General features: G+C 37.3%; 1 protein-coding gene across 1 annotated transcript in view; it reads left to right on the top strand.

Moving 5' to 3' along the window:
- The window catches only part of PDE10A (phosphodiesterase 10A), a 168,028-nt gene extending 155,327 nt beyond the window's left edge, over positions 1-12,701 (top strand). The window contains 4 exon segments of the mRNA XM_026044735.1: positions 357-468; positions 3,099-3,179; positions 7,124-7,212; positions 12,442-12,701. Coding sequence (XP_025900520.1) covers positions 357-468; positions 3,099-3,179; positions 7,124-7,212; positions 12,442-12,559 — 400 coding nt within the window. The 3' untranslated portion in view covers positions 12,560-12,701.
- The last annotated feature ends 473 nt before the right edge of the window (positions 12,702-13,174 follow it).

The raw sequence follows: 13,174 nt of genomic DNA on the forward strand, positions 1-13,174 counted from the left end.
AGCAACAGGTTATTCCAGCTATCTTGCTGATTTGAGCTTTATTTTCAGGAAATCAGGGAGCGACACAGAAGCATTTTAACAGGCATTCTTGTATACCCTCCTATGAATGTAGTTGTGCAAAAGCTGGTTGATGAGCTCCAGGTTCAAGTAATACTGTAATACTGTAAATAATAGAGTCATTTGAGAGATGCCTTACTAATAAGGCTTAAATGGGTAGGAAAGGAGAAAGCAAGATGGGAGAAATTCTGTGACATTTGTACTTTACTGCTGATTGTACTGAGGAAGAACAAATAAAAGCTTCAGAATATGATAATTAATCCTTTAGCAACTTAAAATTTAATACTGTTTTATTTTAGGGATCGAGTTATTGGTCTGATGATGACTGCTTGTGATTTGTGTTCTGTAACAAAGTTGTGGCCAGTTACCAGGCTGACAGCCAACGATATATATGCTGAGTTCTGGGCCGAGGTAGGTGCATGTGTTCTATTTACTGTTTTCTTTACAAATTGGGAGCATCCAGGAAGARAAAAACACTGATAGAACCATTTGCAATAAAAACCATTTGCAATAAGTACCTTATTGTGTTTGTTTTAAATATTCTTTGCTGGTGCATGCTCAATTGCTTTGAAGCTCTTCAAAGAGGCAAGATAGCCTCATGATTTGCAGGCAGTGTTTTCCTTCATGCTAAGGAGAATTTTAGAAAGTATGTCATAATGTATGGTGACCAAGCAACAGAATATATAAGAATCTGTAGGATTTCTTTTTTTTTTTTTTTTTTGAGTCAGTAACAGTAATTTTGTGAAGGAGCTATTTGTATTCTAGAAATGCAAACCATGAAACCAGCTTCCAGGCAGCTGCCTTAAAACACATACTTCTGAAGCTGCAGTACAAGTTCAAGAAATGCTAAAGCAAATATGACAAATCTTAAAATTGTTCAGATCCCAGGTTTTGAGTCTTCTTTGTAAGCCAGCTCAGCAACTGGATCCTAAAGAGAGGTAGTTGGTTTTTTAATATACTAAGAGTTATTACGCAGATAAAATTATCCAAACATGGCATTGAGATGTGCTATGTGATCATGTTCATAAATAAAGATGCAATCTCTTATATATCCTGTGCTGAGGAATAAGTGCACTATTTGTACAGCTTTGAAGATGAAAGAAAGACTCTTTTGTGGAAATAGCAATAAATTCCTGTTGCAAGGAGTTGGATTCTGCAGTTTCAGAACAAAAGTAGTATTTTGAGAACTAATATTGCATGTGCGTGTGTGTAAGTTGTGGGTCTGTCCTTTTTATGTATTCTTTGGTAGCCTGCACAATTCAGTGGACTGACCTCTGGCTTACATAGGTGTAAAATTGAAATGAGGCCTGCAGAATTGATGCAGCATCCATATAAACATGCAGATTTGTCCTGCCTGTGCTGTATTTTTCAGGGAAGTCAAAACATGCATGGCTTGTGTGATTTATTTATTTATTCTTGTTGCCTTTAATGTTCCTGTATGCTTGATTATGAACAGATCAGGCAACAATAAAATAGTTGAAAATAGTTGAACTCAGTGTAGAAAGAAGGATCAAGCTGATTTTTTTTCTCCTACTTTCAACAACAGTAAAGACAGAATTTTAGGCAGTATTGAGTGTCCAAATTTTAAATTGTTTTGTAATCTAAGGATGAGATAATGATGGTAATTCTTATAAAACACTAATACTTAATGTAGCAAATTTACATTAGAAATTATTGTCTGAAATTGAAATCTGTAATTGGTATTTTATCAAATCCATTTTAAGGAGAGGTAATCAGACATACCAATAGTTGGATGTGCTGTAGAGCCATCAAGATAGCTGGCTAATCTAACCATAAATGTGAGTGCTTCTCTAAAATAGAAAACTGGACATAGTTACAGAGAAAATTCTAGTTGAGGAAAAATGTAAACCCTAGAAAAATTTTAATTTTGATGAAATTGAATAGCTATATACAGTTCTAAATAAAGGGGGAAAAGTAATTTAATCAGTTGTTGAAACCCTTTATGTGGTATTTTTTGAAGAGCTTTATGATAAGCCACTCTATTACTGTACCCGTACTCCGGGTACAGTGATACAAACTTATTGGTTTAGAATTCCACCTTTTACTTTGTTTTATATAGCAGTCATCAACTGTGAGGATAAAGACAGTATTTTTTTTCACAGCACACTTAGCCTAGTCATGCCTCACAGCGTGTTGGCATGTACCTTTAAAGGTAAAGTGATGAATGTAGTTCTGAGCTTTGTTTGGTTTTACATAATCGATCAAAGGCTGGACAGCTTCCCCAATGCTTCCAGTATTTCCAAGACACTTCATACTATGCTAACTAGAGAGCTTAAAATTACATCAATTAAATATGTGTTAAATGGTGCAGTGCTGAGGGCCTGATCGCTGAGACTGTGATTCATCACTGAGACTGCACACAGCCTTACTGAATAAACAGCAATACTTTAGCCTAATGGGAGAATAAATAAAAGTTTACTTACAGGAGACACATAAAATTGTTTACTGTTCATTAAGAGCAATCCACTTAATTTCTATGCTGAACATTCTTACAGGTTTCTTTTTTAACAGCTGGCAAAGGACACCTTTCTTCTTGCTTCTTTGAAAATAATAAGTATGGCAAACTAARCGGTGCATATGCAGTGATTCTAACCTTGCTAACTATTTCATGAGGCAAATAAGCAACATGAGAAAACAACACAAAGAGACATTAATTCTGCCATAACTTTGTGGTTGCATCTCTTGTTGGTTAACCGCAGCAGGACCATAGAAATAGGTGATGTCGAGGCCAAATGTGCAGGAAGGAATCAACTTTAGGAAGCCTTCATCTTTTCTGAGCTCAAGGCAGCTTTGAAGCTGACAAATAGAAAGACGATCATTAACTACGGAACTCAATTTTTATAATATTGCAAACTTAAAGTGCCAGAATGCTTCCTTGGAAGAGAGCCTTGGCACTTGGAATTTTACTTGATATAATCTCATAAGAAGGATGTGATAAATTGTGTTCTGGAGGCACCTTCACTGACTGTAGAGGAAACTTAGAAAACCAGCTTAGACAAATCTCTCTCCCTTTTTCTCAGGGTGATGAAATGAAGAAAACAGGTATTCAGCCTATTCCTATGATGGACAGAGACAAGAAGGATGAAGTCCCTCAGGGTCAGGTATGAACTCTCTTTGTAAGATGATACATGGTTTATAATGTTAATAAAATGTCTATAAAAAAACCCTTTTTTATATATAAAATATATTTTTGTCTGTTGCATTTGATGTTAGGATATGTGTGTGCCCTGCTGAATTGTATTCTTACCCTGCAAATCAGAGCTAATCTTTTTAAATAGCAGTAGAAAACTCCTTTTCAAAGACATTACAAAAGACATTACAACAAAAACTGCTGCCCTCAAATACTGTATAACAGCTCTTCTCCCTGTAACAGAACAGCATTGTGATTATGTGAAGACTTTGAGACTGGCTTAAACATGATAAAATATTTCCAGTATGAGAACATCATGTAGTTTCAATAAGAAGAATGAATCTGGTTAGACTTGATGCTGATTATATGCTAATGCTTTTATGTTCTCGTAATTTCCAGGAGAACCATTTATATCTTTACTAGTACTATTACTTATTCCCTTCCTCTGAAACAAATATTCTGTTCATTAGTGACAGGCTTAGTTTGTTGTTCTGTTTTGTTTTTGTATGTTAAATGTTTGGATATGTAAAGCCATAAGATATGCAAGAGAGAACTGCCTATTGAGCGTTATTGCGGAATATATATGTTTTGGGAAAGTTCTAAGGCATAGCTAAAAGTGTTAGTCAAGTACTATGAAAAAAAAATGCAAGAAAAGCCATCTCGGCACTGTAGCTTTGTAGAGAACCTCACACATCAGTTCTCTGAATTGTGATTCACAGGGTTTTTTTGCAGCTGTCATGAAGTAGGTTTGTTGGGAATAATATTTAGAGTATCCTAATATAAGTGCAATGAAAGTCACCTATTTCATTCCTCATACTCATATCTCTAGCTAAAATCAATCGTGCAGTTTTGAGAAGGGTCATTAACATTTTTTTCTACTTAGTGATTAGTTCCACTCCTAAATAAGTTTTCTGTTTTGTCCTGATTGCAAACTGACCTGCGGATTTTCCTTTGCACAATGGTGCAGCAACATTTGCAGCAATCAGTGCTGTTTTCTGCTTTTTGTAGGGAAGAATGATGTTTCATAAACAGAAATTCAAGAAGTAAAAGATCTTCAAATTAACTTRTTTGATTTAAAAACTCTAAATAGCTTTTCACCTGACTATCAGGACAAAGAAATTCAAATTGTCCTTTGTCTACTTATTTATTACATACATACATGCATACATATATATGTGTGTTTATGTGTGTGTAATACTTTCTTGCTTTCAGTGACTTGATTTCATTTTCAGTCATAAAATTTCACTTTCAATCATAAAATGGGAAAAACATTTCAGTAACTCTGAAATGAAAGAAACAGAAACAAAGTACCGAAAATCTTTGTAGATTAAACTATTAGTTTAAGGGAAACTATAGAAATTTTTATGTTCTAAAACACCTTAGTCACAGTGTGCTATATCACATTTTTAGCATAAAATTAATGACTGTTATAAGGAATTAGCAATCGATTTATTGAATTTATACATCTAGTATGAACCTAATAAGAGAAGAAACATTTTTTATGCAATTGTTGATTTTCCCACAAGTTGTTTCAGTTATCTTTGAACATCTTCAAAAGTACACAGTATTCTTCTGACATTTGTGAAAGAATTGTTAATGGGGTGAAAACACAGATATAAGAAATAGGTCTTTTTTCCTGTCCTCTAAACCCAACTGAGCGATGCTGGAAGTGCTCTCCTCATCACATTCTGTTCCACTTTGTTCTGTATTCTTCTATATGCTTCTTAATAGTGTTACAGTAATATATTAAGAGAAGTAGGAGAGGAAAAGACAACTTTAGGAGTCTTGTTTTAGYTGTGATATCTCACAATAGTGTTATGGCAAAATCTGAGATTTAGGGCATGTGTAGTTCTGTAGAAGTAACTTCTCTGTGGATATGGAAAAAAATAATGAAGTATTATCATGGATTTCCTTGGGCTCAAACAAAAGGAATTTTGGGGCCTGGAACCTTCTATTTTTATGGGAATTTTAATTATAGCATTAATACTTATATAGCAGTGGTACTTAGGAAATGAGAAATATATATATATATAAAAATAAAGTCTGGGGAAAGAAAAAATCCAATTTCAGTGACAATCTTTGTTAATAGTGTGTCCTTAGCTCTTCCTCTTGCTTGGATAGTTGGATCAGTTTCACCCTGTAGTGATTTGGTATTGATCCCATTAGTTTCTTTTCTGCCTCTCCTTGGAGAAGCCGAGCAGTTTGCAATTGCCCCACGACAGGAGGGAGTGCTCTGAGAGTGTTTTCTGCCTTAGCCTCCACTGGAGCCACAGAGGCCTCTCCCCTTCACAGACTGAGAACTTTGGAACTTAGGAAGAAAATACAAGTGCCAGAATAATGCAGTGACCTGAAAGATCACTTGCTGAACAAGTCAAGCCAGCCTGAGCAATGAATGGGGAGAGAAAAAAACATGTGCTGTCACATACATTCACAACTTCTTTTCGGTTGAAAATGCAAAAGTTTTTCCTAGGCAGCAAGGATTGCAATGCTGTAAGTGATTTCTTGTTTAAAATGTTTCTGTCTGAACAGTAAAGGTCCACTCTCAAAGCTAGTTAGAGGTTTAGGATGCACAATTGAAAAGACAGTAGCAATTTCTTTCAGAAATCCTAGTTCCTCTTTCTAATGCATCTTAGGACATACGTACACTGCCTGTTCTGCAGTGACTTCCATTTATTCCTTGCATCTGAGTGGACTCTAAGCTGTATATTTTGATGTACAGTACTTTCTGGCCCCAGCAATATAAAACTTAATCTGGAATCATTTGTCTAGCTAATCTAAGCATTTTACAAAAGGCATGTGCGTAAGTTTCTTTTCGTTCAAAAATGCAAACTACCTCAAAAGGAAAGATTTARTTTGCTTAGTTTTATTCAAATCCATTGAGCCTTTTAGTTTTTTTCCTGATTGCTTGATACACATTTTAAGTTTTCAGAATCTAAAGCAATACAATGTATTAAAAATGTATTAACACATTTTACATTACATTAATACAATAAAAATGTATTCCTTGAAAATACTGAGATTCCAAAGAGAAGGATGATATCTGGAATATGAATTTAGTCTTGTCAAAATCTTTTTGCATTTTGCTAAACATCACACTTTTAGACTGATCAGAAAACTGCTGTTTTACTGTGAAATAAAATAGCTCCTTTAACAAACAACACATAGGATGAAAATAGAACACTCTGCAAAATAGAGTTTCTTTTTATGATAGGCACAYGTCTCTTGTGATTGTCTCATGTCGCTCTATAGTTCCCATAGTTGCATCATGTTTACTTTAGCTCAGATTGTTGGTTTCTCAGGTCAGAAATTTTATTTTTTTTGATGTACAAAATAGACATCTTTTCATAGCAGTATGGAAACAGTATTGATCGAGGTGAGAGCAAGATTTATCCTCGGATTTCTGGATAAGTGTCAATGTTCAGATGGTTAAGAAGAGACTTTTGTCAAAGCATTTGATCAACACAATTTCAATAAGATAATAAAACTGTKCCTGAAGAAATGGGCCATAGTGCACTTACATGACTATCATGAGAGTTTGGCGTAAACAAGTGGTGTATTACAGGTCTGAATTTCAGACATCAACCTGCCTTATATTTAAGTGATTTTTTTTTTTAAGTTGCCTCTTGTGACATGATAGTGTAGCTGCTGACATGGTAGCCATCAGAGAAACCTTAGCCTAGAAGAATCAGCTCTGTTCAGTCATGAGAGGGACACTTCAGCAGCTTGTAATTGGCAGATTTACTGTTTGTGCTTCATTTTAATGTATGTAGATATTAAGATGATGTGAAGTACAAAATATTAATATAAATAGTAATCAAATAAGTAATCAACTAGCTTTTATCTAATAAGCTGTCAACTGTCATCATTGGTCTTTTGCTTTCCTTAACTACCTTGTTTCACTGCTGTTTTTCACAGATTGGATTCTACAATGCTGTAGCCATTCCATGTTACACCACACTTGCACAGATCTTTCCCCCAACTGGGCCACTACTTCGAGCATGCAGGTGAGTACATGTGTGGGGTTTTACCTGACATGTAGCTCGGTTGAGGAAATAAGAAGCCTCTTCACAAGTCTATCTGGAAYTATATAGACCTTCCATTTTAGAATTTGCATGTAGATAGTCATATATACATATTGTTAATCTATCTGTAAACCCAAAGGTGATAACTACTGTCTGGGACTACCCAACATAGTTTGACAGACACAGCTGATCAAGATGTGTTTGATGCCAAAAGCATGTAGAGAGAAACAGGTTCAATTATTATGTATTCCTGTGTTGGCTGGTTCAGTGCAATTTCCCTTTGTATCCTTTTTACCTCAGTATTGTTCTCACAGCAAAGATTGGCTAGAAAAGAAGAATTCCATTTCATTAAAAAATGCTGTGGTTTTGGCATGTGGTTTTATTTCATGTCAGAACATTCATATTAAAAAGCAGAGAAAGAAAGAGAGCCCTAATTTATGTGTCTAATAATGAGACGCATAAGAGTAGTGCCACTGCAMTATGTGGCAGGCATGTGTAATTTTGCCCTTCCAAATCACTAAGGAGGTAGCTTGGGATCTTCTGCAGGAGAGAAGTGAGTCACCTTAACCAACTGGGTGCTTCTACCTGGGAATGATGTTCAAGCTATTTGTAGTTGATTCTGACCAATAATTATATCCTGCAGCTTAGCAATGGCAAAATGTCTTTTGGAACCAGTCAGCTTCATTAAAAAGATTCAGTTAATCAGGATTCTCTTTCTAAGGAAAAACACTTGATTGGTAAATGCTGACAATCTTCAGTCATATCCAGGGAGTGATTAACAGATCTGTTTACCCATGTTCTAACAAACATATCTCTCTCCTCTTCTTGCATTGAGGTTTTTCTTTATCGTTTATGGCAGCTCCACATAGTAACTTTCCTGACCTTCTGGGCAAAAAGATCTATATGAAATAGCAGAAGGATGCCCACTGTACACAAACACTGTGAAGTTTTGAGCTTTGCTTAGTTTCTGGACAATACTGGGATGTAAACTAGTCCTTACACGTAAAAACTCACAGTTCATCCCTCCAGCCCAATCTCTGCTGTCTTTTTCTTCCTACCTAAACAAGAAAATATTGTGTCCCTCTCAGATAATTTTTTTTAATTCTAAGAAATCCAGTGTGTCCTCGTCTTCTGCTCCTTTGCATATTGAGGTGAGGCCATCAATCACTTGATCATTATCCAGCCCTACTTCAGTTCCACCAGGTGGTCTTCTCTCTTAACCTTTTTTTTTAGTACTTGGAGAAATGTCACTTGAAGATATTAAAACAAGTCTGGATATACTGCTATAGGCAATATAATAGATAAAAGAGGTATGTGTTCAATGCATAGTTAGTGTGGTGAAGTTCCCAAGGCCTGTCTTTTCTTCCAGACAGTCAGACTTGATGATCCTTCTAATAGTATCTTGTATTCTGTGAAATTTTGAGAATAACAGCTTCTGGAAAGCAATAGGCAATAATTTGTTATCTGAAACTGAATAATGTGGTATAAAGTATTCATAAGTACATGTTTCAATGGTTCCATCACTTACAATATAGCCTTAAGCTCTTCTCTAGTTTCAAAGTGCTGCACAATATTATCATAGCGATAACAAATCCAAATCTTGTTTGGGAATTCAGAGTTACAGTGCYGGGTAGGAATGTGTACTCCCTGAGCCGTGCTGACCTAATACGTACTTGTTGATAGTTTGATTATAKATAATTGAATAAAGTGTACTCTGACAAATAAAAAAAACAGTTGCTTGTAGTGCCAAATCAGAGAACATGAAGTGAGCTATAGAACTACTTATAAACCTTTTGATCTTTACAAGGCCATGAGTCATCCAACAGCTTAACAGAGAGGTGTCTGAGGGCCTGAAAGTTCCCTTACTGCCATATTTGCAGTCCTTGCTTGAAGGCAAGCTGCTAAATGGTCTTCAGATGTAGTGATGACTGAAAACAAAATTTTGGTTAATTGGTCTGTATAACAGGAACACTGGTGGGGGACTTAGGGGCTGAGGCTCAGAGAGGCCCAGCTGAATGCTTAAGACTACACAATATGTTTTTCAGGACCCAGGGTTCTAGGAAGATGTTTCTTTTGATTTCTAGTCACATATCCAAATGAGGTTTATTTTCAAAAGCATCTTGTAAACCTGATGCCCACTAAACTAAGGAAATGGAAAGTTGATTTGTTGGATACTAAGCACCCACATAGATACATACTCTTGATGGAGGGTGCCTCATAGTTCTAATGAGCAAGCACAAGCATCTTTTCAGGAGCAGGTTTCTCTGCAAAGGGTGAGATGTCTGAGTAAATAGCAGTCAGACTCCTAGACTCCTAATGATTTTATTTATTTATTTTCTCTGAATTATGTGTATTGTTTGAAATTGCAGATATTATACTTCTGAAAGCTGCACTAGTGTAATCTAAACTAGTCACAGTTCTGTATAGTCAGAGCCTTAGCTACGTCTCCCCACCCTGCTCTTGTGTATTCCTTAAATTTAGATTGCAGTGATGCAGAACCGGTACATATGTGTGTGGATGGATGTTTAGGATATCCCTAAGTCTGAAGAGCTTCCTCATAAACTACACCCTCATGTAAGGTCCACTGATGTGCAGTTTCACAGTTTAACACCTCTGTCATTGAAATTACCTTTTGCAGGTCTCTCTGAAACTGTCTGCTAGAGCAAGTTGAGAAGAAGTGTTGAGAGTTGGATCCATGTTTGGAGAGACTGACTTAAAAGTTCCAAGAACACAGATCTAACTTTATATCCCTAATTATCAAAATACCTGTGTTTTTGTACCGTTTGGGTTATTCCAAAGTGTTTCAAATAGTTGAGCAGTTGAGCTACATGAGCTTTTTTGAGGGATAAATGACATTCTGTGTGATGAGACATTCAGCCTCATTCCTGTTTGATATTGCCTCAGGTACTGGCTGGGCTGATTTTGGTATCAGCCCTACACCGGTAGTGCTTGTTCTTGGAACGGAGTGTTAAGATGCCATGTCCTTGAGGTGTTTGGAGCACAGACACCAGCTGCAAATAATAGCAACAGAAGTAGCCAAGGCAGCATGTCAGCATCAAGGTTTTTATTTTGAGAATCCCTGGGTATTTATTCCAGACACTTAGGAGCCAGGGCTTCACTGGAAGCTCAAAGGCAAATGAATCGCATCATTTGTACCCTAAAGAAAAAGTAAAGAATATCGGTCTCTGGTTTCCATGAAGTAAGGTAGAATTTATTCTACGTTTTAAAGTTCTCTACAAAGTGCATATTTTCTTATTGAGAATTTTTTTTTCAATATATTGTGTATTTTGTGTTGACCAAAACTATCATCCACCTGTGTAATAGTTTCTGGAATAAGTTGGGGGCTTCTGCAGCCTGTAAACACAAGGGCATACCAAAGTGTCAGATCTGCTCAGGAAGTAAGATAAAGGATTTTTTTTTCTTTGTTCACATCAGCTATTAAACAATTTGCCATATATTTTCAGGTTTCTGAATTCTTGGTGAAATGGTTACAGTTTAAGAATATTTGGCTGCAGTTCTCCTTGTTATTGTGCCAGTTTCTGGAAAGGGACCTAGGGATAGTAACACTTGAGTTTTTCGCATCCTCAATGCCTGGTTGTGTTAGCTGAGATTCAGTGCCATATTAACCCTGGCTACATGACGCCTGGGGCACTGGCAGAAAACGTTTCCATCTGCCTTCAACAAATGATGTAGATGTTCCCCTAGAGGGCACCAGCTTCCTTTAGTAGACTCCTTCAAATCCTTCCTTCCCCCATCCCTAGCAGTAACATTTTCTCTTCTTACATGTTTCTTGTGCTTCCAGCTTATTTATTTGCTGTGTTTTATCAACTGTTTCAGCAAAGCTATGACACATAAATCAGGAAAGCTCTGCCACATAAATTCAGATGTAATACGACACATAGCATGTAAGGCCATAGTCATTTTACCACTCTGTTTATTTTAAGACACCAAAGACTTATTTTGGTAGCCACTAGATATTTGATTGTATGAAATTTAAATTGTTGAGCTTGCTCTCTTTCTCTCTGTGTTTGAAAGCTGAGTGCCAGATTTGGGCMACATGCTCTTGTATGGTCGACAGGCCTCTTTTCAGTGGTGGCCAGTGATAGGAGKAGAGGAAACGGCCACAAGCTGAGGCACCAAAAGTTCCACAGGAACTTGAGAAAACACTTTTTGACAGTGAGGGTGCCAGAGCACTGGAACAGGCTGCCCAGAGAGGTTGTGGAGTCTCCTTCTTTGGAGACCTTTAAAATCCGCTTGGACGCAGCCCTGTGCCACGTGCTCTAGGTGACCCTGCGTGAGCAGGGGGGTTGGACTCGACGACCTCTGAGGTCCCTTCCAACCTTAAGCATTCTATGATTCTATGATTATATATCAAAGATGTCTAAGGCACTGGAGTGAAAATGACTATACAGCAAGTATGATTATGGGTCTATATTCCATTCAGATCATACTGTCAGCTGAATGGCYTTATGGCTGATGAACCAAAATTTGGATTTAAGTGTTGGTCATCCTACAGGATGGAAACTTTTTATCTTCAGGAAAGGATAGTGTTTTGTGGTAGTAGACTTATCATGCGATCTGAAAGCTGATGTTGGCATGCAGCTTCTTATATATTGTCAGCCAGCTCGTRTGCAGGAGTCTCGGGAGGTTTTATGCATTTCTGTGGTTTCCAAGGAAGTTTCCTGCGAATTACTGATGATTTTGGAAAGGGGCAAGTAATGCTATTGTAAAATGCTTGAAGTTCTGTGTGAGGAAAGCTGTTCCTGAAACACTGCTGTTTCATGTTCTCTGCAGACATGGCACTCGAGTCTTGGTATCATTTTCTCTGCCACTGTGAGGGCTACAAATATATCTAATGGAAGCAGGTTCTAGACTCCTGCTCCAGCAGTGACTTGTTCTGGGGCCTATATGCCATAGGGGTGTGTGTGTGTGTGTGTGTGTGTGTGTGTGTGTGTGTGTGTATATATATATATACACACATATATATATAGCTAGCATGTATGTGAGCCAACAAGAGTTGCAAAATGTGACAATTACAAGGTAAAAGATCAAATAATATAGTAAAGATAAAAGCCTGATTACACACCAGTGTTTATTTGTAGCATAAAGGTACATCTGTAGCAATCTAGTAGAGGTGACAGTACTAATAGAAGAAATCCCAGTAAACTTACGAATAGTGCTTTACCTCTTGGCCTCTTTTGGCATTCACAGGGACAATCTCAACCAATGGGAGAAAGTGACAAGAGGAGAGGAGGCTTCTATATGGATTCCCTCGCAGTCCCTTGCTCCCGGGACCTCTGATTCGCTTCCYGTGAAGATTGATGACTGAACGGCAGCAAGAGATTGCTTTAACCCTAAAAACATCCTTTGGGGGTAGTTTCTTTTTGTTCCGTTTTGTTTTTATTTGAAGAAGGAAAAGGAAGAGCTACCAATGCGAACTAGGAAGGTAGCGCCCGCGGGGTTACCTCAGCTAATGACTCTGGCAGCCAATCTCCTCCCCTACACCAGTGACACAGCACGGACAGAGGGAGGGCGACAACCACAACCGGCCGTCTGGGATCTGCTAGSGAGAGACAACTTCCAACTTGGGAATACAAAAGACTGGCCTTCTCTCATGGGCTACAGTGCTGAGGCCTTAATTTCAAACTGAGGGGGGAAACAATCTTAGGGGGTACTTCTAAATTGTATCTTTCTAGTAAGGGTTTCAATGGTACTTTTATTATACTGTACTGTGGCTGGCTTTAACACCAGTGTCACTTGGGAGTTCTTGGCTATAAATAGAACAATATACCCATTGCTATTGTGAATGTTTGTGTGATCTACTTGTAATCAGTTTGAGCTCTAGCAGAATCCCTGGAAACTGTAATCCTTGTTTAGGTTACAGTGATTTCTCTTGCTGTAAACTAAAGGAAAACCAACATTCAGGTTCAAGTTCTTCATTAAG

The sequence above is a fragment of the Nothoprocta perdicaria genome, unplaced genomic scaffold (genome assembly GCF_003342845.1).
Source record: "Nothoprocta perdicaria isolate Ctin4 unplaced genomic scaffold, notPer1 scaffold_38, whole genome shotgun sequence".
Taxonomy (NCBI): Eukaryota; Metazoa; Chordata; class Aves; order Tinamiformes; family Tinamidae; genus Nothoprocta; species Nothoprocta perdicaria.